This window comes from Drosophila hydei, unplaced genomic scaffold (genome assembly GCF_003285905.1).
Source record: "Drosophila hydei strain 15085-1641.00,03,60 unplaced genomic scaffold, DhydRS2 tig00000063-arrow-pilon, whole genome shotgun sequence".
Taxonomy (NCBI): Eukaryota; Metazoa; Arthropoda; class Insecta; order Diptera; family Drosophilidae; genus Drosophila; species Drosophila hydei.
Window position 1 is genome coordinate 5,651,812 of NW_022045657.1, and position 23,758 is coordinate 5,675,569.

The following is a 23,758-nucleotide window of genomic DNA, read 5'->3' on the forward strand; positions in this document are numbered from 1 at the left end:
TGATGCGTCTGCGACAAACTCAAACTACTTATGCATAATTTTTATTTACTTTCCGCCCAAGCTAAGCTCGTTGAAAGTGCTTAGCTAAAAGATACCCTGAGCCCGACTCCAAGCTACGGTTACGTCCATTCTAGTCAACAACATACATTTATAAAGATCGGAACGGAATAAATTATTTAGCTCTATTTTAGTGCATTTCAGTGGGTTCAGGGTATAAAAACTCATTAAGCCAGTTTATATAAAACTCGTTGGGAAACTTATTCAACACTTACCCTAAATTAACAGCAAACTTTGTTGATGGTCTTTGCGTTTTTCATATACTGGCTGTCCATACAGCAGCTCGAGCAGCCGTGGTGCTTGGAGATGCAAGTCGAATGCAACTCAAACAAGCTTCCCATGTTGCAAGTAGCCGGGAACGACTTCGGCTCTGGCTCCGGCCCGGGCTCTGATTTCTGCCTCGCCTTCGTCTCTGACCGTCGCTCGCTTATCATAAAGCTAAGACTAAAGACAGTCAATTTTAAGTGAAATTCTTGCTGCTCGCTGTTCGCTTAAGTCGGTTAATGCAATATGCATTAGTTGACAGAGTTGTTGGCATGGGGCGTGGCAACTGTGTGGGTTCGCTCGGGAGCTCACTTGCCATCAAGTTGTGTAAATTAAAAGTTATTGGAGTGTTGGCTTAGCTGCTGTACAAATTACTTGTGGGTACCTTGGGAAGTGCATGAGCTCTTTGACGTCAATAAAAACATAGCAATCAGAGTAACAGCTCGCAAACGAAATATATAATTACTTTCTTAATGCCTTTTCTTTCTTAATCTGACTTTATTGCAAAAGAACTCAAAAGTCAGCTCTTCCAAATATATATAAGAATGCTCATCAAATCGAGAAAAAAGAATTTCAACTCCTTATTTCTAGTCTTCATTCAAATTTAATTTTAAGAACTCTCTGTTTAGAACTCTCTAAAGCCTTATACTTTTGTCTTAAAGTCAAGGCAGCACCCATATAGACAAAATATCTACACAGAACAAACAGCCGAGACGCACACAAATGACTTGTGGCTAGCGGCTGACGTGGGTGCGGCTGCATGAGCTGTGGGGATGTGCGAGGAACAGTTAGAATACACAAAATGTTCTTTTCAATTAGTGCGAGAGGAAGAAATACTGCAAAACTAAATCCACCCCATCAAAATAAACTCACCAAAAACCATTGAGAGGGTTGAGGAAAACTGTTTGCGAACGTAGCAGTAAAAGATGATAAAATGCCTGAAATGCGACAAACAGCTGTCAGCTTGACAGCGGAGGACGCAGCGCCTGGCGGCCAGGCTAAAAGCCAGCCTAGGCCACAGAGCACGACTGCACCAATGCTATAGATAAAGAATAAGAGAGGGAGAGAGAGGGAGATAGGGCGTGTGGGGAATAACGATAGTGACAGTGTCCTGGTGTCATATGGACTCGGCACACTATGACATGGCTTTCATTTGCGCTGAGCTTGCCAACTGTGCGCCTTGGTTCCTCACTGCCTTTGTCGTTATCATTGTTTTTGTTTTTGTCACCTCGACGTCGTGACTTTGGCCCAGAGACAAATGCAAACGAGCTAAAGTTGAAGCGAAAATGAAAAACCGAAATGGAAATAAAAACACGCGCAGCAGAATGCAACTAAAAACCAAAATAATCACAAAGAAAACTCTTTGTAAACAAAAAGAAAAGCGGCAATTCACTGCAGCAAAAACAGTTCCACAGCTGAAGTTGAAGTCTGACGTTAAAGCATGAAAAATGTGTTGAATTGCCCAGCTGGACGTTTTCTTTTCACTTCCTCTTAATACTCTGCACTCATTGATAATGGATTTCAATTCTATAAGCCATGGCCAAAATGAAAATAAACGAAATATGGATGAAGAACAAGATATATAATAAATCTTTTGTTAGAGCAACATTTTGTTTTTGATCATAATCTATGTTTGGGAAGACTTCATTTATTAACCTCCAATCAATTGAGACTATATCAAACTATCGTTAGCTTCTCATTTTGCCTTAGAGTCTATAAAGCTCGACATTCATAATTTATTTTTAGAATTTCTAGCATATGTCAATGACAGCGGGGCGCTGTGTATAGAGTATTTCCTAGTCGTGTCCTGCTCACTTCAGCACCGTTGCAGGTTTTCTACTTGAAATATTTTTACTTTTTCTCATTGTTATCTTTGTGCTATTCAAGTTGTTCACGTGGGCGTGGCTTTAAAAAAATTGCTTGCAATTGTTTATTACATGACTTCTGACAGGCGTACGTGTTGCATCCATTCAAAATTACAAATATTTAGATGTAGCTGAATCATTTTCCTTAATTTCCCTTTAATTTCCTAATCTGCATTCTCTCCTCTAAGCATATCAAATAACTATGGAATATGGAACACGTGAAAAGCTTATCTGTAAAAGTTTCCTGCAAAGCTGGCCAAAAAAACAAGCAATGCCGTAGGTTGTTTGGCTTTACATTTGCATACGAGCTGATATATTGTCTTAGCCAACTTTCAGCTGGCGTCCGGTGATGAAATGCCAAACTATAAGCTAGATTAGGTTGACACAAATTGAAATAACGGCTCGCAGCTGGATGCCTGTTTCTTAAGGTAATCGCTTCTTAAGTGTTTGGATATTTGTGGCCCCTTTTGTGGGGCTGCGCAGGGGCGGGCCTCAGCTGCCAACGCAGATATTTAATTTAAGCAAGGTCATTTAATTGAGGCTACGAAGCATTGCAAACATTTTGCATGCCAAGCATTTCATTTAACAGGGTTGGGATTGCGAATAGGAGAAGGTAACCGTAGGGCCACTTGCAGCCTAAGTTGATTTTATGGTTGGTTTTTTGTCATTTCACTAATTAAAGGCACATTAGACACTGGCACTGGCACTGGCACTGGTACTGGCTCTCGACCGGGCCAAGGCAATCTCTATTTGGGGCTTCGGGCTTTTGGTTATCTGACTCAAGCTGCGTCGACCGTGCGTCCTCGTACATAATTATCTAGGGTCCTTGAGAGCATGCGGGCGCCGGTTGTTGTCCTCTGTGCGACTTTAACTCAAGCCCTCAGCCCCTGCCATAAAACGAAAGCTAAAATTAAAATAAAAATTAAAATTAAAAGGAATTAAAATAGAAAATTTTGCCATGGCAGAAAGAACGTATTTCAACTTGAAAATAAATGCAAAATGGAGCGTTTGATAAAAAGCTTAGTTAAGGACCGTTTAGAAATGCTCAACCAAGTTACGATAGGTCGGCTGTGCTCTGGTTATTTTTTTATTTTTGTTTTTTTTTCCCATGGCTTTCTGGCAGGGGCCGCAACTTATCTGGTTAGGCCATTTAGTCATGGAACTCATGCAGGGGCCGAAAGTGTTTACTCCTTAAGTCTGTCAAGTGACAGGTTGAGTGTCCACAAATTGCCATTGGCGCTGCGAATAGACCAGTTAGGGTTAGAATTGCCGTTCGGCAAACTAACAGAATGCCTATAAACGGCATTTGCAAGAATCTGTGGCTATCGCGTCGCAAACTGTGTGTATTTAAATATATGTACTATTTATATTCATTTACATATATACTAATTAGGAATTGTCGCAAATTTTTTGATGACGAGGTTTGGACACATGCCTCTAAATTTTGTTTCTCACCTAATATAGAAGACCAAAACATCTTAATGGTCAAACGGCTGCTTTTTGATGTATATGTGATATATATATATATTTATATATTTATTTTCACTGAATTCAATTAAGGATTAATTAGTTTACCACTGAACACGCGGCCATTCGATACATGTTCATTTTTATTTTCAAGAATATCGTGCCTTTATATATTATTTTAATATAATAGTAATTGTGTTATTTATATTATTATTTTAAATGATAATGAAATAATAAATTGTATTGCATTAAGCTTCGCCTTCTTCAGTTCAAATTAAATTCCCAAAAATATAATTTCAATTAAATTTAAAAAATAATCAAAATGTTAAAAGAGATAAGTTAAAAGGTATGAAATAAATTCACAGATGCTGACTTTTCTGATTGGTTGCAAAATCGGATTAGTTGATTTTACGAAATCTCGACCACAGAAATTTATTGAATTGAATAGCATTGTGAAATGGAAATTCAAAAGCTCTTGAAAAGCCACTTGGCAGCTGTGAAGAATCACATGAAATATTGAGAAAGTGAACAGCAATATGACAATGCTTATTATGCCACTTTGGTTTGTTGCCTAAATATTTATGCAAATACGTGCTCAAGTCTTTAATCTCGTGCAGAACTTTGCCGAATTGTTTGATATGCAGAAAATTGAAGAGCAAAACTTTTCAGACAGACGACATCTCGACACTCACTCATACACTCACAGCGACGACAATGTATGTCGTCTTGGCTTAAAACAATGCCAAGCACTTGAGGCACATCAAGAAGACAATCAGACACAAAGCAACAAAGAAATCAACAAAGCGACAGAGACTCGAGCACATTGTCAAATAGATTTTGAAGGAAGTGAACTTCAAAAGCATTGAAGCACATCTCTTTTATCTCAGGTGTTTGCATTTCAATTTAAAACTTACCTGCCTGCCATAAAAGTAACACGAGCGTGCTAGCAGCAAATGAAGATCCAAAAGTTTGTTCTGCATACAAAAAACTACAAATAAAATATTTACTTAAAGAAACATAGCTTGAGATTGCTGTTGTGCTGCTGAGGGGCAGACTAGTAGATACCCTGCACAAAAAGCATTATGCAGCTCAGACAAAAGATTAACAACTGAGAGAGCTCTAGTCGAGACAGCTTGACGGTGATATTCGTTCTACTCTTATTTTATACATTAACTGCATTAGCTCTGTTAATGGGTTTTAGCATGAGAAATTAGTTGTTGAATAGCTCATCTTCTAAACGGACTTTCATAAGCTAATTTATATGTTTGCCAAAGCACAAGAGTCTAGTGCTTGAAATACGTTTTAATAAAAGTGCAAAAACATGAAATAATCGGGGATATATATACTTTATGGGCTCTGTTTATAAATTTTTGTTATATAAATTTTCTCAAAACAATTTACCTTGAGTTTTCATTTAAAAGAAAAAGTAATTAGTCAGATGGCAGATGGATATACAGATAAGACTATAAATATATTAAAACACAATGCATAAAAAGTGCAGACATCTAGCTTCAGGGCCAATTCCAAAGAACATTGTAAGTCTCTTAAGTTAGTTTGTAGCGCATAGTTGGATAAGCATCAAATTTCAATATGCAGCTACGCATAATGCGGGCTATGTACTTTGATTCACATTTGATAGAAACAAGCATACGCACTGTATGCGTAATATGCCAAGGGAACTAGATTTCGTGTACGCTGCGCGCCATAGTCTGGCTAATTTGTAATTGTCTTTCTGCATGCGACAAACAAGAAGCAAGAGCAACATATTAATATGCAACAATGGTACGCAATTACTCATGCCTTCTCTCTCTCTCTCTTTCTGGCGCTTGCCATCTCTCTTTCTGCAGTTACGACCGTGGAGCCGAACAATATGTATACAACGTGTATACCAATTGGCGGCAACTATACTGGCAATGGAGGTGGCGTGTATGCTCCGACAACACTGGCAAACGGGTCGACGGAGACCGTGGCTTCCGGCTTCGAGGCAGCCGGCTATGCGGCATATTCCACGGCGCTGAGCGTAACGATTGCCATCGGATGCAGCCTGCTCATATTGAATGTGCTGATATTTGCGGGCGTGTACTATCAGCGGGACAAGACGCGGCTGGAGGTGAAGACACTGCAGAAGCAGTATCAGCAGCGCAGCATGCATCAGCAGGTACCATATCCGCCGGAGCCCATAAAGCATGCTCATTACCACTTGGGCCACTCGCAGAGCGCCAATGTGATTGTTGACGTCGAGAGCCACGGTCAGGATCAGACCGGTCAGGCGGCCATGCTGCTACAGGCAGCCGCCGCCGCTGCCGCAGCAGCTAACGAGGCATCGAAGCCACCACCGCCACATATATGCGCCAACACGGGCTTGCAAGCGCAGCAGCAGCAGCAGCAGCAACAGCAAACACAGCAAGCGGGCGGCAGTGGAAGTATGCTTAATAATATGGCCATGGATGGCACTAAGCCCACGGATAACTTGGCCAATGTCACCTATAGCACCAGCACCAAACAGCAACAGCAACAACAACAGCAACATCAACAGCAACAGCAACAGCAGCAGCAGCAGCAACAGCATCAACAGCAGCGCGAGCATATGCAAATCAAGAGCATGGGCAGCGGAGGCACACAGACATTTGGACGTGGCAATGGCACAGTTGGCGGTGCAGGTGGCGGCGGTGGTGGTGCTGCTGGCAACAATAGCAGTGTGCCTGCCACAGCAGTGGGTGTCGGTGGTGGCGCCTCTGTTGTTGTGTCAGGCAGCAGCGTTAGCTACAATCCCGGCCTAATGACTTTGCCCAAGGCAAGCCAATTGCATCATTCCGGAGCTCTCAATTATGCACGCAGCAACACGGCCGCCTTGAATTTGGCAGGCGGCGGCACCGCCCTGGTGGATAGCCGCGGCAACGTCCTCCTAACCAGCGCCGGTGGCGCCAATAGCGATTGCATGACACTGCCACGCAATCTCAATCGTCACAATCCAACGACAGGTGAGTTAAGCACAAAACATTCTTGAAGCCAGCAACGAATTTAAGCCGCAAATGCAATTGGACGAATTGGTTTCTGATGCAGTCAAGCCAGAAGATGAAAGTGTTTCGTCGTTTTTCTCATTTTTGTTCTTCTTCTCGAATGCTACGTGCAGCATTCACTGCGAAAATGCAAACAGCAACAAGAGTGCACGAGGTGAGAGCATATGGCATCCAAACAATATTGCACCAAGGTAGCAATCAGTATATAATACGATAAAACTTCATTACATAATGAAGTGCTTTTCATTTTTATTTCATTTGCCCTGCTCTCCGCGTCTTCTTGCTGTTGGCTGAAAAGCGCACAGCTTGCATTTTGTTTTCGATTAAAAAACCACATCCTTAAATTGAATGAAAGCACAAAATGTATGTGAGAGAGAGATTGAGGATGGGAGGGAGGTAGGGAAAGATGAGTGTGTTCTGAACTAAATGATTGAATAAGCTTAAGGTTTCAAGGAAGAACTGGAACATTTCATGTGTGTAACAGCATTAAACGCATTTTCGAAATCAAATATAAATAATTGAAACCAAAATTATAAAAGCAGATTAAGTTCGTTTACAGACAAATGGCTGAGAGTAAAGCAACGAAATGAATAGTATAAAAATTAAGTTTATAATACGAGTTTGTTTGAGAGATCAAAATTATTCAGCTTACAGACTAAAGGCTGGTCCATAAAAAATATAATGATAAAATCTTGCGAATGGGACATATATATATTTTGAAGAGTTCAGATACAAGATTTTCTATCTTTGTCACTCATTTATAGATAGATATAGTATATTTATGGCGCATCGTTAATATTATATGACAAGATACTGCAGAACAGAGTCTACTTTCCTAGTTTCCCAATTCAACATCGTCTCGTCTGCTGCAGGCTCATTTCTCGTATTGAGTGCTAAAAATATTAGCCGAGTGGGTTTGCGTCTTATCTACAGGATTTTCATTTCTGGCTTGTATTCTCTAATGCTTACTGCTTGAGAAAGTGAAACAAAGATAGCTGCTGCGCAAGATACTCTCGCATGTTGCTAAGTGCGAGCGAGATGGCTATTGAGGCCACTTTGACTGAGTCTTTGTGATTGCCAGTCGACAAAGAGATTGTTCGTCAGGAAAAGCACATTGTGAAAGACAGTTCGAATTCATGTTTGGGTACAAAATACAAAAAAGAACAAAATTATAATGAATGAACTTAACACTAGTATATATATATCTTATATATATATCTTACATATTTCAAGTCAATACGCAGTCTTTAGAATTGGAATTTCCTGTCTCTTTCGCACAGCATATTCCAGCTTTTGCATTAGAAATAGCGATAAGTTTAAGAATCAGTCTTTAAGGAAAAAGGCAACCTCAGCGCTCAATCTAACACTTAGAAATGACTCGCATAATAAATATGAATGTATTTCTGTTACATATACCTACGTTTATAAATATGCTATTGGAAACACAGCTGGTAGTCTGCTGGCTGCTTGTTAGGTTGCTCAACAAAACAAAAAAGGAAGATATATTTGAAAAATGAATGACGGGGCAACATTGCCAAGGAACGCCAGCTACACATAAATTTCCTGCAAAATCACCCCAAGCAAACAAAAAAATATTGCTCAATCAAACCAAAAATGACCTTCGTGCTGGGTCTGACAAGACCATAAACTGAACCCCTGGCTATGCACAAATATGTCCGCGCGAAAATTGAAATTGTACTAATCAGCCACAGAGCTCACTCCGAGAGGCTGAAGCCAAAGATATTCTTGCGTTCTTCATGGGTAGCCAAATATCAAACGGCGCAAAAAGCAAAACTACAGCCAAAAAGCCAAAAAAGAGAAGAAGCCCAAGGCAGAAAAAACATTTACGCATCGCTGAAGTTCAACGCACTTGCGACTTTTGACCACAGTTTTGCTGGCAGACAGCAAACGAGCCGTTCAAAGACCATAGCCCATCCGTATGTCCGGCTTTGGCTCTGGTCGTGGAACCAGCTTTAGTTTGGCATCCGTTCAGTCCAATCCAATTCCCTGCTTAGTTGTTGGCCACGACGAAAATTGTTGTACAAATTATGCTCCACTGATTGCCAAGGCTTTCACGGAAATTATACTCTGTAGTGTTAGCAGGCTAACGGGTATATTAGCTCATCATAACATCTTTTATTATTTGCTATGAAGTCTTAGCAATACAGAACGACTTTTAGCATCATTTGAATGGTGCCCACAAAAGTATGCTATAAAAATGTTTACAATTTTTTAAACTGGAACATCTATTTTCTTATTTTTTATCGTTATTTTTTTTTTTCTAATAGCAGTTAGCAAGATTTTCAAAGAAATTATACTCTGTATTGCGAGCAGGCTAACTGGTATATTAGCTCATCATAATATCTTTTATCATTTGCTATTAGAACGACTTTTTACTATTGCCCACAAAAGTATGCTATAAAAATTTATTTTAAAAATTCTTAAATAGGAAAATCTGTTTTCGTTTCTTATAACCATCGGAAATCAAGGGAATTAGAATAGCATAAAAAGTTATTGAAACAAGGCAAATAATATATAGAAATATTATTAAGGTTAGGTCTACCGTAGAAACTCAACTGAGGAGCAGATCGTAAACAAATTTTACTTTAAATTTATGCATATTTGAGATGCACTTTTCATTATTTAAATATCAGCTCTGCCTTACTTACAAATATAAAACTGAAATAACACAAATATTTATGGCTATCATGATACAGCTTACAGGTAAACAAACAGCCGACAGTCGACAGACGATAGCTGCTGTGTCTTTGTTTGATGGCCTGTTAAATGAAGAATGGTGGATTGCAGTTGCGGCAACTTATTGACGGTTTTGCTCAGAGGCAACACGCCATGGCGGTCGTGACGGCACTTCAAAAAATATGCCCGCAACAATAAATTTCCAGCTGAGCTGTCGTGACATCTGATAAATTTGATTGGTCCGATAAATGGCTAGGTCTGCATTCCACTATCGCAGCTTGGCATGAGCTTACGTTTAGATTTTCAATTTCGATCGAGCGCCCATTTGCTGATATGCTTTTTATATAGTTTTCTCCCAGATATCGAGTCATGAAACGTTTACAGTTCAAGTTATTACTGTGCGCATAAAAAACAATAAAAAGCCGCATAAAACGGTTGTAAGTTTAATGCGCGGCCCTTGCATAATAAAATTGAAGCCAGCAATAAGGCCATGGCCCCAAGGGGCCAGCGGGGTCAAGGGGCCCAGCTCTGTGCAGCGTATTATGTTGTTTTTATTGTGGCACCCGCAGAGGACGACCCGCCCAGAAGTCGGACGGCGCGCTGGGCATCTGCCGTTGACATTTTTAGTCATAAATAAAATTCCAGCAATCGATTGCAACAAATAACAAAAACGTAGCACAGGTGAGGGCCAAGCAGGCAATTCGCAATTCTTTTTATCGACTGTTTATGAAATGCTCATGCGATAAGCAAAACAACACATTTTTTACAGCGGGCGAACTAACACGCGCGCGTGTGTGTCTGTGTAGTGGCTTGCTGTGACTGTGTCTGCTTCACGGTAATCAAATTACCGCCAACAGGGGCGAGATTCCGTGCACTGTGGCAGAAAATGTTATTAAATCCACACAGAGATTGAATCGTTTAAGTGCGAATCAAAAAACAGAGCAAATAGAAATGATTCGTTTTTCCGCTGGCTTGCGCACAATTTAAATAACAGATAAGTGCAAAAAAGCCAATTCATTTCTGTTTGTGACAAACCTATATATAGTCTAAATGTGAAAACACGGAAATAATAGTTTTGTTTAAGTGTAAACAATAGGCAGAAAAAGGCGGAGCATACATCATTAAGTTATATATATTAGTGATCAAGGCGTCTAGTCGCTCTAGCAATGTCCGTCTGTCTGCCTGTCTTTCTGGCCCCCAGCCTCTTTCTGGTTGTAGTTTGAATACTCTAAATGCTGAAAGTTTCCAGTTTACTGAGTTGGCTTCTATATTAAATACACAAATTTTGGCTACCTGCCCCTTTGGGCACAAACTTTAAATAGTAGAGACTTTGGTTAGTACACAAATATGTATACTAATTTTAAGCTGAAAATGTAATTAGGAAAGTTTATTTTGAACAAATGTTGTACAAAAATTAATTTCCCACAGAAATGCAGCTGCTTCATTGAGCGCGCAGTAAGCGAGGCGTAGAATAAGCAGAACTCAAGCAATCTCCAGGCAAGAGTTGTCTTGCTTGAACCCATTGAAATGAGAATTTAGGAAATAAAAGCTTCGTTAAAAATACAACAGCCAGAAGCCAGGATACGTGGCATAGCCCACAATGTGTATATATTCTTGGTCTGGATCAACAGTCAAGTCGATGTAAGACTTCAAATGTTACACATAAATCCATCAATTGCACGCGCTTATCAAGTTTGATTTAAAAATCGATAACTATTTCCCCTCCAATATAATCTATTAAAATCGTTATTGAATTTCAGCTGTCAAATTCTTCTACCTTGTACATCTTAGCAGCTTTAGTCTATTTTATACAATTTTTATTTTATTTCAATATTGTTTAAGCTTCTAAAATTGATGAAATGAAATTGCCAATATAGACAATAGTTGAAAAAGTTTTATTCTAAAAAGCAACGCATTCAATAGAGTCTCTAACTTATTGCTTGAAATGTCACTGAAATCCTTTAAATCTCACAGAAATTTTTTAATATAAAAGTGTGCTCTCCATGAGTAAGAAGCCTGCCTGGATACACATAAATCAAAATACATCATAAAATAAATCACAATTGCTAATGAATTGTGTTGGAATGTCAGCCTCTACTTTAGCTAAGATATGCCACCTCACGAACAATCAATGAAGTGGCAAGACAATGCCTTTAGTCGAGGATGCTCAGCTGTGATTCCTAGCGAAGGCAACAAACGTGACATTTGAATGTGTTTAAGCACATATACATATATTTTATATATATATATATATATATATATATATATATATATATTATATATATATATGAATGGTATCTCCTAACTACGGATTTCTTATGCGATAAACCTATAAGAATATATTGAGTCAAAAAATTATATATTTTATTATATATTATAAGTTTTTTATATTCAAGTTTAGCAAAATGATTCGAAAAGTAAAAGTAGCCAACAAATTTCATTTGAAATGATATCGATATTTTTATATTCAAATTTTAATTGTCAGCAGATAAAATCGGGCAATCTAGATCATAGTTTATATACTTGAATTTATAATATATTAATAATTATAATGTAATGTATTATTTATATATATTTAAAACTTCTTTAAAATCAATGCGATACGATAATATGTATATAGTATTTTCAGTAATTTTGTATTTAAATTCTTCTGATTTCTCTGATTTCTGTGATTTCTCTGATTTACATTGCCTGCTTACAACTGCTGACGCAGTCGAGTACCCTCATCTTTCCAGCATTTCCAGTTGTGTAAAAATGCAGAAATTTGCGTATTGCGTACAGGGCAAAGGGCAAAGAATTTGTCGCTTTTCAGCTACTTGAGCAGGTTTATGCACTTCGATCTTCTGCTCTAATTGCTGTTCAATGAGCGCTGGGAAAGCGTAAAAATGTCAAAAGGCACTGCGACAACCTGAGCTAAATTGCAAAGAAACATAATCAGCAGGTTTTCCACTCGTGTTCACTTGTTGTTGTCGCTGTCAAAGCTGATTTAATTTTACGCGCCTCTGCCAAAGAGCGTTGCGCCTTAGCGGAAGCGGAAGTGTTTTATAGTGGTTGAGTGGTTGGGTGGGTACAGATTTCAGGCGGTGGTGCTGCTGTTAGCCGATGCTGAGCAGTAGATGGTGCCTATAGCCAGTGCCACTGCCATTATCGTTGGCGTTGGCACAAGGCATCAGGTGCTGGCGTTGTCGGATGTGGCGAGTGCCACTCGCACTGCGTTAACATTTTCAGCGCGCTCTGCATTATTTATAATTATTGCGAATTTTCATATAATTATGCGTGGGCGCATGCCGCGGCAATGCCCGCCAGCTGTTCGCCATCGGCATGGCTCGGCATTCCAGTCAGTTATTTATTTAAGCAGCACATTTTTCTTCTCTGCGCAGACCATAAATATTAAACTCAACTACAGCTTGTGTCTGCGTGAAAATCCTCGCGTAATTAATGCTTGTCCCGAGATTTCGGCCCGTCTTGACTCGATTGGATTTTTTTTGTTTGTTTTTTTTTTTTTGACTCTGTGCACTCAAGTGGCGCATTAATATTTGTTGTCGTCGTTGCTATCTAAAGCCCTTGGATTATATAAAACGCTTACGTTGTTTAACGCCAGTTTAATGCCTCATTAGGCTTAGTGGCTTGACTTAAACTAGCCCGTTTCAAACCATCTTTCAAGCGTAAAGCATTTATACAGATTATATCTATAATTTTGCAACTCTGCCTTTATAATTGCGTTGCCATATCACAAATATTAATCTCTCTCTTCTCTCACTCTCTCTCTCACATCAGTAATTCCTTGATCAACTACCATAGAGCAGCATTATATTTCAGTCTTATAATAAACCATAACAGCATACCTTTTCTCCGAGATATATCTATGGTCTAGAGTAGAGTATTCAAACTGCTCAGATTGTAAATGAATTTTTTTAATATTTTTATAAAATAAATATGACGACTACCAAAAATGTCTAAGTCACAAACTTAAATCGTAAAAATTTAATATATTTTAGTAAAGACAGCTAAATGTTTTTTTCTGCAAGCAATTGGTATTCACGAAAGAAAGTTGATTACAGACTTAAAACTAAGCCAAAAAGTTGATTTCAGCCGTCAGCTATCTGTCTATAAATCAATCGATGAAATAGCACAGCCTGTCATTCGGTCTATAATCATTTCGGAGCAAAGCCATCTCATATTTTGTACGCATTTTTGCAACACTTTTCAATTGATATGTTGGAGACGTGGTCGTCAAATGGCCAAAACTTTGCATACAATTCGCAGTAAATTCAAAAGAGCCCGTCAAACGAGAAGCCGCAAAAAAAGCCGCTAGCAAAAATCAAGCAAATTGAGTAAAACAATGAAGCGTAAACGATTTTTGCTGACATGTGTGGGCAGACAGACGGATGTGTGTGTGTGTGTGTGTGTGGGACCAAAAGCGTGTGGAGGTGCGGAACGAATGAATATAATAAAAATAAAGCAGCAAACAAAAGGCAAACGCGACTCGCCTACTAAGCCCGACACGAGTAAGTACAAGCAAGTGCACAAGCATACGAAAGAGAGCGAGAGAGAAAGACAGAGTGACAGAAAGGGAGACGACGAGAGACCCAGATGTGACGTGATTGTCATCCACATTGTCAACCACCACCAGCATCGCCAGCATGAGGACATAAACAGCTTCATACAAATGTTATTATTGAAATTTCAACAGACGATACACAGCACGCATACATAGAAAGCATTTATCACGCATACGCAGCGTGCGCCATGCAGAAAGACAAAAATAAATGATGAAAAATCTATTTGCAAGCCAGCCGCATGTCGCATAGTCAGAGCCCGCAGCCTCTCTTCCAGCCGCGCTCAGCCTTACATTTATGCCACCGCCGTCAACATATGCTTGCCCTCTGTCTCAGCCTAAAAGCAAAGACGACCCTAGCGCTCAGCCCCCAGCTACACAGCGCATTATTCGATCTGTTCGCCGCATTGTGGCTTCTGATTCCGCAGTTTTGTGTTTTCCTTTCGCTTTCCTTAGTTTTACTATTTGGTCTTCGCTTTGATGATTTTAGCAAAAACGACTGACGGAGCTGCGGGCATACAAATGTCACTCTGCCTACATGTAGTTACGCCACTCGTTTGCTGAGGGATGTTAGTTTTGGGCCCCATTTCTTGGCGGCCCCGCTTCATTGTCTCGTTGCCTACCCGTCGCATTGCCTTTGTTACTGTGCATTGCGCAGCTAGTTAGATAAAACAATATTATTTTACTGCCTCGACACAAGAAATGCTCACACTGCGTTGCCGCATCCTTAGTGGTCAACTGTGGCTCTGCTGGCTTGTCCATTGTCGAGTAAGACGGACAATTTGATGTAATAAAGGGCCTGGCTTTAGGGATGTGCCTGGTTGGGCAGCACAGACTTGTTCGTTTCAAATGCTTGAATTTAATTTTCCATTCCCAACTTTACTACTCTAATTTGCTATACAAACAGTATCGTGCACCATTGTAGGCATACCAAAATAGCTTGGCTTGAAATTGAAGAAAAGGTTTTTACTTTGACTCTGATCTTTGTTGAATTGCTTAATATTGAAGAAGAGTTTATAGATTTTAAATTTATCCACAGAACTTTTAAAAGTATTCAAAATCTAAAATATACAAAAAAATACCTGTGAATTACAGAAATCCATTCAATATATTAAAGGTTTCGTGCTGTTGCTAGTTTTCAGCTTTTGTGGCTTAAGTAATCGCTGCATTCACAAAGGGTCCTGATCAGTAGTACATAAATTTTAAGGGATCTGTCCCTCCGCCTATTGCCTGTTACATGCATAAAACCATAATATCTATTAAAAAAATAGAACTAATTAATAAGAGAGTTTAAAATAAAAACTTTAAGCAAAATGAGAGCGAATTTTATTTCAATTTAAACTTTTTTAAATTTGAACAATTTAATAAAAACAAATTACTTCAATAACAAAGCTAATATTACTCAAAAAACATATATCTCTACTTATATATTAATGATAAAAACTATTCCAGCTTGCTCATTAAATCCGAACTGATCCAATGGTTATTTTTACAAAAGTTAACCGTTTTTGGTTATATTTAAGGGAAGCTGATTAAAAACTTATGCAGCTGTCGACGCATCAAATATTCCATAAAACTCAAACGGCAAGTAGGCTTAAACAACTTTAACCCAAGTGGAGCAACGTAGCCCGGCGGCTAATCCAGCTAATGAATTTTTCAATTCGCTCTCCGTTCGGACACTCAGGCAGCATATACATACATAAATCTACATGGGCCACTCATAAATATTTCATTGATGCGCTTCGCTGCTCGGTTTGTTGATTGTGTTGCTGCTGCTGCTGCTGTTGTTGTTGTTGTTGTTGTTGTTGTTGTTGTTGTTGTTGTTGTAGTTGTTGTCGCTGCTACTTATAAGTGAAATATGTCCAGTTGGGCGTGCAGACTTCCATTTCCTTCGCACTTCCTTGCAAAAATGTTCTCGTATATTACTTTTCCTTTTATTTTTAATATGCTCATTCAATTTGCTCTCGCCTGTGTATCTGTCGGTTGCTGGCTTGGCTGGCTCATCGTGTAGTTTATTGATGACATGACAAACAAGGTACGATTTCCGTGCACTCAAAAAGTTCGAGAGCCATTTTTCTTCGCTTGACGCCCAGCTCTCAAACTTTGTTCTTTGGCGTTTGTGTTTGTATGCACATTAACTTCATTTTGTAATCACGCGCACCATAAATCCAATTTAATTGTGCTGCTTACTTGCTTGCACACACGTACACACACAGACAGAAAGTTGCCAGATACATGCGCTTGGCTTGACAAGGTTCACGCTGCGTATACTTAATATTTGTTCGCTCGTGCGCTCAATGCCCAGCTCACAGCTAAATAGACGCACATAAATTTTCCACGTTATCCGTTTGATTTCTTCGAATTGCATTTTGAAAAATAGATTTCTTATACTGCTCTCGTTTGCTGCCGTCGAGCTGCTCGTGCCACCGGGCCCATCTTCAAGCTTCACCTTCTCTGACTGATTTACTACGCACAATTTTCTGCCCACTGGCAGCAAGTTTCTAAGCGTATGTTGTGCGCTGTGTTCGGTTGCTGTATCTCTGCACGGCAGGTCCAGCAGTCACTTGCTGTGATTTATGTTTGATTGAGCAGCTTTAAATTGTATGCTAATCGGGCCTGACACAGAGCCATTTGTATAGCTGGCGCTCCAATTGAATTTAAATGGTCCGCTCATTCGGCACTTTGACTGAACGATTGATAACCTGAATGTCATTAGCCGTTTATGTGTGCGGTCTAAATAACTGCATATCATCTATCAACAATCAAGTCAACCTATAATGGCACTCAACAATCGATTAACGCTCTCAATTTACTTTCAATTTGATTTAAGGTCAATATTTTCATTGCATACGCATTTAGTCTTTAATTCTAAAGTAAGGTTCGGCATTTTTGGATGTAAATAACGGTGTATGTGGTTGTAATTTGAGCCTCCTATGTGAAACCTGCAGAACATTTTCATTTGTTTAAGTCGTGCCACTTTTGTAGACATTTCCTTTTGGCTCGATGCCAAGCCTGGGTATGTGAGAGAGGCAGAAATATCAATAGTAATAAAAAATAATAGCAGCACTATTGTCTATTAAAGTAATAATTAAATAGCAATATTTAATTATATGAGTCTACGAACATGAACACTTACTAAACAAACTATTTATTTGAAAAAAAAAAAAATTTTAAATTCGATAAAAATGTATTTAATTCAGACAAAATCCAGTGCTTTCACTTTAAAAAGATGTTTATTTTTAATTGAATGGAAAATACTTCACTTAAGGGGACAAATATAGTGCCCTCACACATGGTTGATTGCCGATCTAACTGAAAATATTTTCTTTCTGAACCACTTAATTTGCTCATGCTGCTCAGGCGACACAAAGCCTGTGAGCTCGAGTGCTGTTGGTCATTAAGCGCAGCTGTTCGGAGTCCTCTTCACTATAGTTAGCCATAAATTGCAGGACCTGGCCCCCTCTGCTAAGCATTGCGTGTACTTTTTTGATAACTCCAACAGAGTTAAAAGGCAAAAAAAGATATAAGCGAATTCACTGGGGACAGCTCATTAATGCGAAACACACACTCGCATGCGTTCCTCTGAGCACTCACAATGCACAATTGGCTGCACTTGTGCTGGGCCACTTAGTCGTGGGCAGAGCTGGAAGGCCGCTGTGCGTCTGGTTAATGTCCCGTGGTCCACGGCTTCAAATCCCTGCGCAGTGGTCAAGTGAGTCGGCAGCGTCACGTCACACAAATTGAAGTTGAGCGTTGCGTGCAGCCCTGTTTTTGTCGCGTTATGAATGCGGTGTATCCGGCCTTGTCATTTCATACTAATCAACATCCGTTGAATGGTTTTTGCCAAAATTTGAGTACATTATTTCGGACGGGGCAGCTGTCAAATTCGAATTTTTGCTGGGCCAGCCGAAAGCGCAATATATTTTCAATTCTATTATAGCCATTTGTTACAGCATTTGCATTCTAATTGCATGCGGGTCGAGCTCTGTGCACTGGTACAACAATGCGTGTAAGTGACGCGCATGTAAATTATATTTGCTTCGCTGCGGATCGCTTTTTGGGCAACAAAATGTAACAAAATGCAGGGAAATTGTAAATTTATTGCATGCCACGCATACGTACAGACACACACACACACTTCCACAAACAATCACTCACACGCACGCATGTTAGGCCTTCATTGCGCATATTACGCATACGCACCGTTGTTAATTTCATATTCTGAATTGATGGCAACTCCCGCCGGGCCCCAAAATGAAATTGTGCTCGTGCCCGCACTCCGCACACGAGTACTTCCTTTGACCATCCACTCTATTATGCATTTTAGGCAGCAGCACGTGTTTCTGCTTTAGTGTACTCGTGTGTGTGTGGGCGTAGATTTTGCAAAATGGCCACTGCTTAAAATAAGCCGCTGCCAGCTTTGATCTCAGCCTAAGCTACCATCCACTTTGGCCACCTTTTCTAGCCTCAGCTTAAGTATCCATTGGCTTTAATTGAACTGCTCCCTAAGGCACGCCCATTGAGGCTTTATTCGTCCTTGGAGAGACACGCAAAAATATGTTTGAAACTAAACAGCTCACTGAGATGCATAATGTAAGCAAGCCCACAGTGTTCTAAATTTTACTGTGTGTCAACTGGCAGTGATAGCCTTAACATTTTATTTGTAGTCAGTCAGTTCTAAAATACCCCAAATCAAAGAATTTATTGACTTTGATATAATTGAGGGACAAGAATATTTTCAGATAATAATATGAAATTCAAGCTATAAACATGTCACCTAATGCACAGTTATTATAAATTAAATACATAGTACATGTATGTGTATATATAATATATATTAAAGTTAGTCTAAAGTAACTCTTAAATTGAATTAGAACCTACTTTAGTCGATTCTGAAACTTAGGTATAAAGAATTGATATGTGTGCTTGAAAAATATTAAAAATTTCTTATTAAATTTAAAAAAATAAAACAAAAAATATATAAAATTCGAAACAAAGACTTAATTCAGAAATGTCTTTAAAATATTAAAAAAAATATATATAATAATTTAACACCAAGCTGAGCTGAAAGGAAATGATTTTGAACTTATTTAAAAGCAAAAGTAAATATATTGTAAGTAAAGATAGAGGTAGAGATACCCAAGTATAATTATATAAGTGGAAATATATAAATATATAAATGAAGCCAACAAATTTGAGTTTTACATTAAATTATTATTATTTTATAAGCAGCTTAAGCACACTTTAAATGAAGAGTCATTTAATTACTTATCCATGACAACTAATTAGTTCAGTAATTTAGCTTCAGCAAATTCATGCAGCAACATGACTGTCTGTCGTTTATGATTATTAATCGACAGGGCGTTTCATATTGCTAGACATTTTCGCAAGCACAGCAATAAAACTGCATTCTATTTACAGTGCAAGCAAACAAATTAACTAACACACACACACACACCCACACACACAGACAATTCATATTGTGTAGGAGCATGCATGGCTGATGGAAGGGGAAGGGGGAAGGCGACGGTTTAGTGTCACATTATTTGACATGCGGTCGCAGGGCAGGAGCGAACATCAAAATATTAGCAGCGTCAATAACTGCAGACATTTGCCATTTTTGAGCGATGAGTGGAACGACGGAGACGGCGGAGGCGAGCAACTGGCTGGCAATTGAATAGCATAAAAAGCGCAGCAGAGCCAATGATGATGTCGATGGCAATGAGGCAATGATGACAACGATGACGATGTGTGTTTAATGTTTAACGTTGTTTTTGTTGCTCTTGCTGTTGTTGTTTACAATTTGACTCGCGTTGTGGTGCGGGCGCTACCGCTGCTGCTCTTGCTGTTGCTGTTGCCGTTGCTGGTAGCTTCGCTGCTCGTCAACAAACATTTGCTCGATAATATGCCGACATATGCATAACGACATAAGTAGCTTACAAGTTCCCTGCTCTATCTTCATTCCAGAACTACAACAATATCAACAACAACAGCAGCAGCAGGTTGGTAAACATCAGCCAAATGGGGCTGTGCTAACGGGCATGCAGCCGCACTATATACGTGGTCCACGCCCACCGATGCGTACTGCCTCCTCATCGACAACTACCACCACCAACAGCAGCATCAACTCTGGCATGGGCGCAACCGGGCCCGGGGGCAATATGCTGCTCGATCAGACGCCGTCAGGCGGCAGCAGCAGCAGCGGCGTCAGCAGCGCGCCCAGCTCCTCCAAGGGGCACATACACGCCCACTCGCATGGCCACATGTCGAACGCCCATGCTGAAAGCTTAGCCATGACTGCGTCCCAGCAGCAACAGCAGCAGCAGCAAGTGCCACAGGCAGCCATTGATGAGATGCGCGTCTGATAGGTGTCGGTCTTTGAGTTGGACTTATAGTCATCAACGGGGTAAGTTGAGCTTAGGCAACAGCTGGCCTAATTACCACAACTAGCGCCAGGCCAGTACACACGAAGCCTTTAGGCTGACCAGCTTAAATAACTTACATAAGATTATGGTTATTCTGAGAGGTCTAGAGTAGAAATTAAACTAAAAGGCTTCTAGAAGGTTTCTTGCATTCAAAACAGATTGAAAATAATTTTTGATAGATATAAATTAAATACTAAAAAAACGTTTATTTACTTATACCAAAGGCTTAAAATTTTGCAAATAGAAGTTGATAAGAATTCACTATTTATCAGAAAAGAACCATGAATAAATTTCATTCCACATTCCATATACTAGCTGAACTGCGCGTCTCTCCGAGGAGCGATAGTATATCTAAAATTCTTCTATAATAACTTAAGTCTATTCTCATGGAATCCCACTCCCACTCTCGATCGTGTCATCGTTACGATCATCCGTAAATTCCAGGGCGTTACCATATTTATGTCTGCAGAAAAGCCAGCAAACGTTTTTGTACATTTAATAATTTAGTTTCGTAATTTAATTTCATGAATCGAAAACATTATTCTTTATGCGATTTCAATTAAGCTTCTGCTTTTTAAAGTTCAATTTACCATCATCTTCGCACTTTCGTTTCATTGGAAATTTAAGTGGCTCGTCGTCGCTGTCATATTGGATGTCCTTTGGATCAAATTCATTTTGCTTAAAGTCATACGAGATTTCACCTGTCGAACGCACTCGCCCGTACTCGTAGAGGTAATACCTGTCGCAAGCCTCACATATGATGCCAAAACGTAGCCCAACGTCCAGAGCTTTGCGCAGCTGAAGTTCGTTGTATTTGCGCCTCCAATTGCAATTCATATTTCTGAGCGCCCTTGCCACTATATGATGCCAAGCAGTGGGTGGACTTAGCTCCTTCATTGCTTGGACCAAATAATACCCATATGTGAAATTGTTCATGTTTGACTTTGATTTCTAACCAAATATAAAGACTTAAAAAGCCAACTTTTCTTCAGTGTGAATATTTTCAGATTTCACTTCAGTTCAGAGTACAATGATTTTGTGAAAATGTATGTATTAGGCAGAGGAAGGTGTATCAGTAGACGAGTATATATATTCATGATCAAGACGACGAGTTGTGTCAATCTAGCCTCGATCTCGTTGCTTGCAGCGCTTCGCAAAGTTCAGGGTATCTCCTAGTCAAGCAGTCCTCACAAGAACATTCTTGTTATTTTCCATATTTCTCATCATTTAAAATTTTTTTTAATATATATTTTTTAAATATATTTTATGTATATATTCAGTTCGAAACAATAGAATTCTTTAAGTATTTATTTAAGTATGCCCAAGCTGCGTTTCATAGTCATTTATATAATTCCTTAAAATACCAACTTGCACCGAGAAATGTGACAAAAATGTTAAGCCCTTATGGTTGGCAAATTGACAAGGTTGACATGAAGGTGAAATAATAAAATGTCGACAGTGCTGATTAAATATAACAAACGGCATGGCATAAATGTGGCTGTATGAAATGCTGTTGATATTTATTTAATAAAAATGAAAGTAAAAATAAAATAAAAATAAAAGAGACGAATTGAAATTCCCGAAGAGTTCCCTTGCTCAAATGTCACAGCTGCTGACATGGAAAAATTTGCACAGCGACAAAAATAAAAAAAAAAAAATAGAAACAAGCAGGAAATTCGCAATAAAGCCGTGAGAATGAAAGACAAGTTGACAGCCTAGTCGCATGAACTTTGACATTTCAACAAAACAACCAAAGCAAGGACCAATGTTTTTTTCAGTTCCTTATTTTTAATATACAACTGGGCGAGAAATTAATTATGCAAAGCGAAGCAAAATAAACTTTAAAATAATTTGTAGCTGGACTTCTATGTTAATATGTCAATTTTTGACATGCATTCAAAAGTCATCAACATCCACCTGCCATAAAATGGATATTAAATTTATGGTTGGCGGAGTCTTATAATTATCTGAAAGATGTATTTCGCTCAAGCTTCAAATTGCTGAAGACCTTAACAAAAGCTGACTTTAAATAGCTAAATAAAGTCAATTTATTTGAATGCAAGACGTTCAAAATGTCAAGACTGCATTAGTTTTTACGTGAAAAGTAAAATTTTTAAAAATATAGCTTTCTATGTAGCTTATTAGCTATTTTGTCTAAAGGGTTTGACGAGTTCATGAAAAAAAACTTGAATGCTGAATAAATGAATAAAAATTACTTTGAAATTTGATTGCCGACGGTAAAGAAGACATTCGACCGATCAAATCAGCCAGATGTACAGTAGTCTATAGGCATTTGTCAACCCAGCTACCCAGATACCCTAACCGCATGCCGCGCTGTCCACTTAAGTTTAGCATAGTCAGGAAAAGTGGTTGTTGGGCATGCGGATGCTCAAGTTTGTGCGCTGCCCATTAATTCAGCTGGCATACAATTAAATTTGCATTTCATTCAGCACTTTTTCCCCACATTTTACTTACACCTGGCCAAAAGTAGCTGGTCCACGCGGCAGCAGCAGCAACTCCACCTTCCTAACTTTTAGCTGATTAACATTTGCGCTCTTCTCTCTTGCTCTTGTGCTCGGGGAAATGCAATTTTCGTGCCAAAGAAAAAAGCAACAGCAGCAAGTGGCAACCTTTATGTAAATTTACACCCACCATATATGGCGGGTACACACACACGCACACACTGGTTGTGCACACTTGTGTACGAGCAGCGGAAACTTTGGAGCGCCTCTGCCGAAGTGTATATGTGCTAAGAGCACAATAAACATTAATTTTCCTTATTTCTTACACTTTGTTTCAGCTCTTCCTGCTGCCAGCTGTGCATATTTTGGCACTTGTTTAAATAATGGTCGCTACACAAAGAGCTGCTTGCCCGATAAACAAAGAAACAAAGCAAAAATAAGCAAAATAGTTGGAAAATCATTTTTTTTAGCGAACTGCAAAGATTTCAAATTGAGTGAAGAAAAAAAGGGATTTTAAATTGAGAATAGAAGTTAAATTTAAGTGTTTTCGTCGAATCTGGTTATATTCTTCTTAAATCCTTGGCACTCCATAAAGTTCATTTATCCCCACATCAATGACCGAATTGATTTAAGTATCTAAATATCTATCTATTTTTAGGAAATAATGTTGGAGTCCTTAAAACGTATGGCATATAGTAGCTGAAGCCTTTGGGCTTATTTTTTATCACAATATTTATTTAAGAAAAACTCTTTAAACTCTATAAGAACAAAATCCTTTATAAATTATAAATTAACTATACCTAAATATGAAATAATTTTTACTTTGAGCTTGTTGTTGATGAAACCATTCAAAATTTATCAGGAAGAAATTCTATTTACTTTTAATTATTCTTTCAATAACCTTAGTTTTATAGTTAGTTAGTTTTATTCTTAGTTTTATATA

General features: G+C 38.9%; 2 protein-coding genes across 3 annotated transcripts in view; one reads left to right on the top strand and one right to left on the bottom strand.

Annotated features, from left to right (window-relative positions):
* LOC111601388 (neuroligin 4-like) overlaps positions 1 to 23,758 on the top strand; it is a 47,434-nt gene that overhangs the window by 18,471 nt on the left and 5,205 nt on the right. For both annotated transcript variants that reach the window (XM_023317929.2, XM_023317930.2), the window contains 2 exons: positions 5,501 to 6,634; positions 19,896 to 20,334. In XM_023317929.2, coding sequence (XP_023173697.2) covers positions 5,501 to 6,634; positions 19,896 to 20,293 — 1,532 coding nt within the window. In that variant the 3' untranslated portion in view covers positions 20,294 to 20,334. The remainder of the gene's footprint in view (positions 1 to 5,500; positions 6,635 to 19,895; positions 20,335 to 23,758) is intronic.
* LOC111601390 lies at positions 20,701 to 21,387 on the bottom strand. The gene is made up of 2 exons (XM_023317932.2): positions 20,944 to 21,387; positions 20,701 to 20,816 (listed from the first exon to the last, which is right to left on the bottom strand). Exons 1-2 carry the CDS (start codon positions 21,287 to 21,289, stop codon positions 20,716 to 20,718), a joined length of 447 nt encoding a protein of 148 aa, XP_023173700.2. The 5' UTR covers positions 21,290 to 21,387; the 3' UTR covers positions 20,701 to 20,715.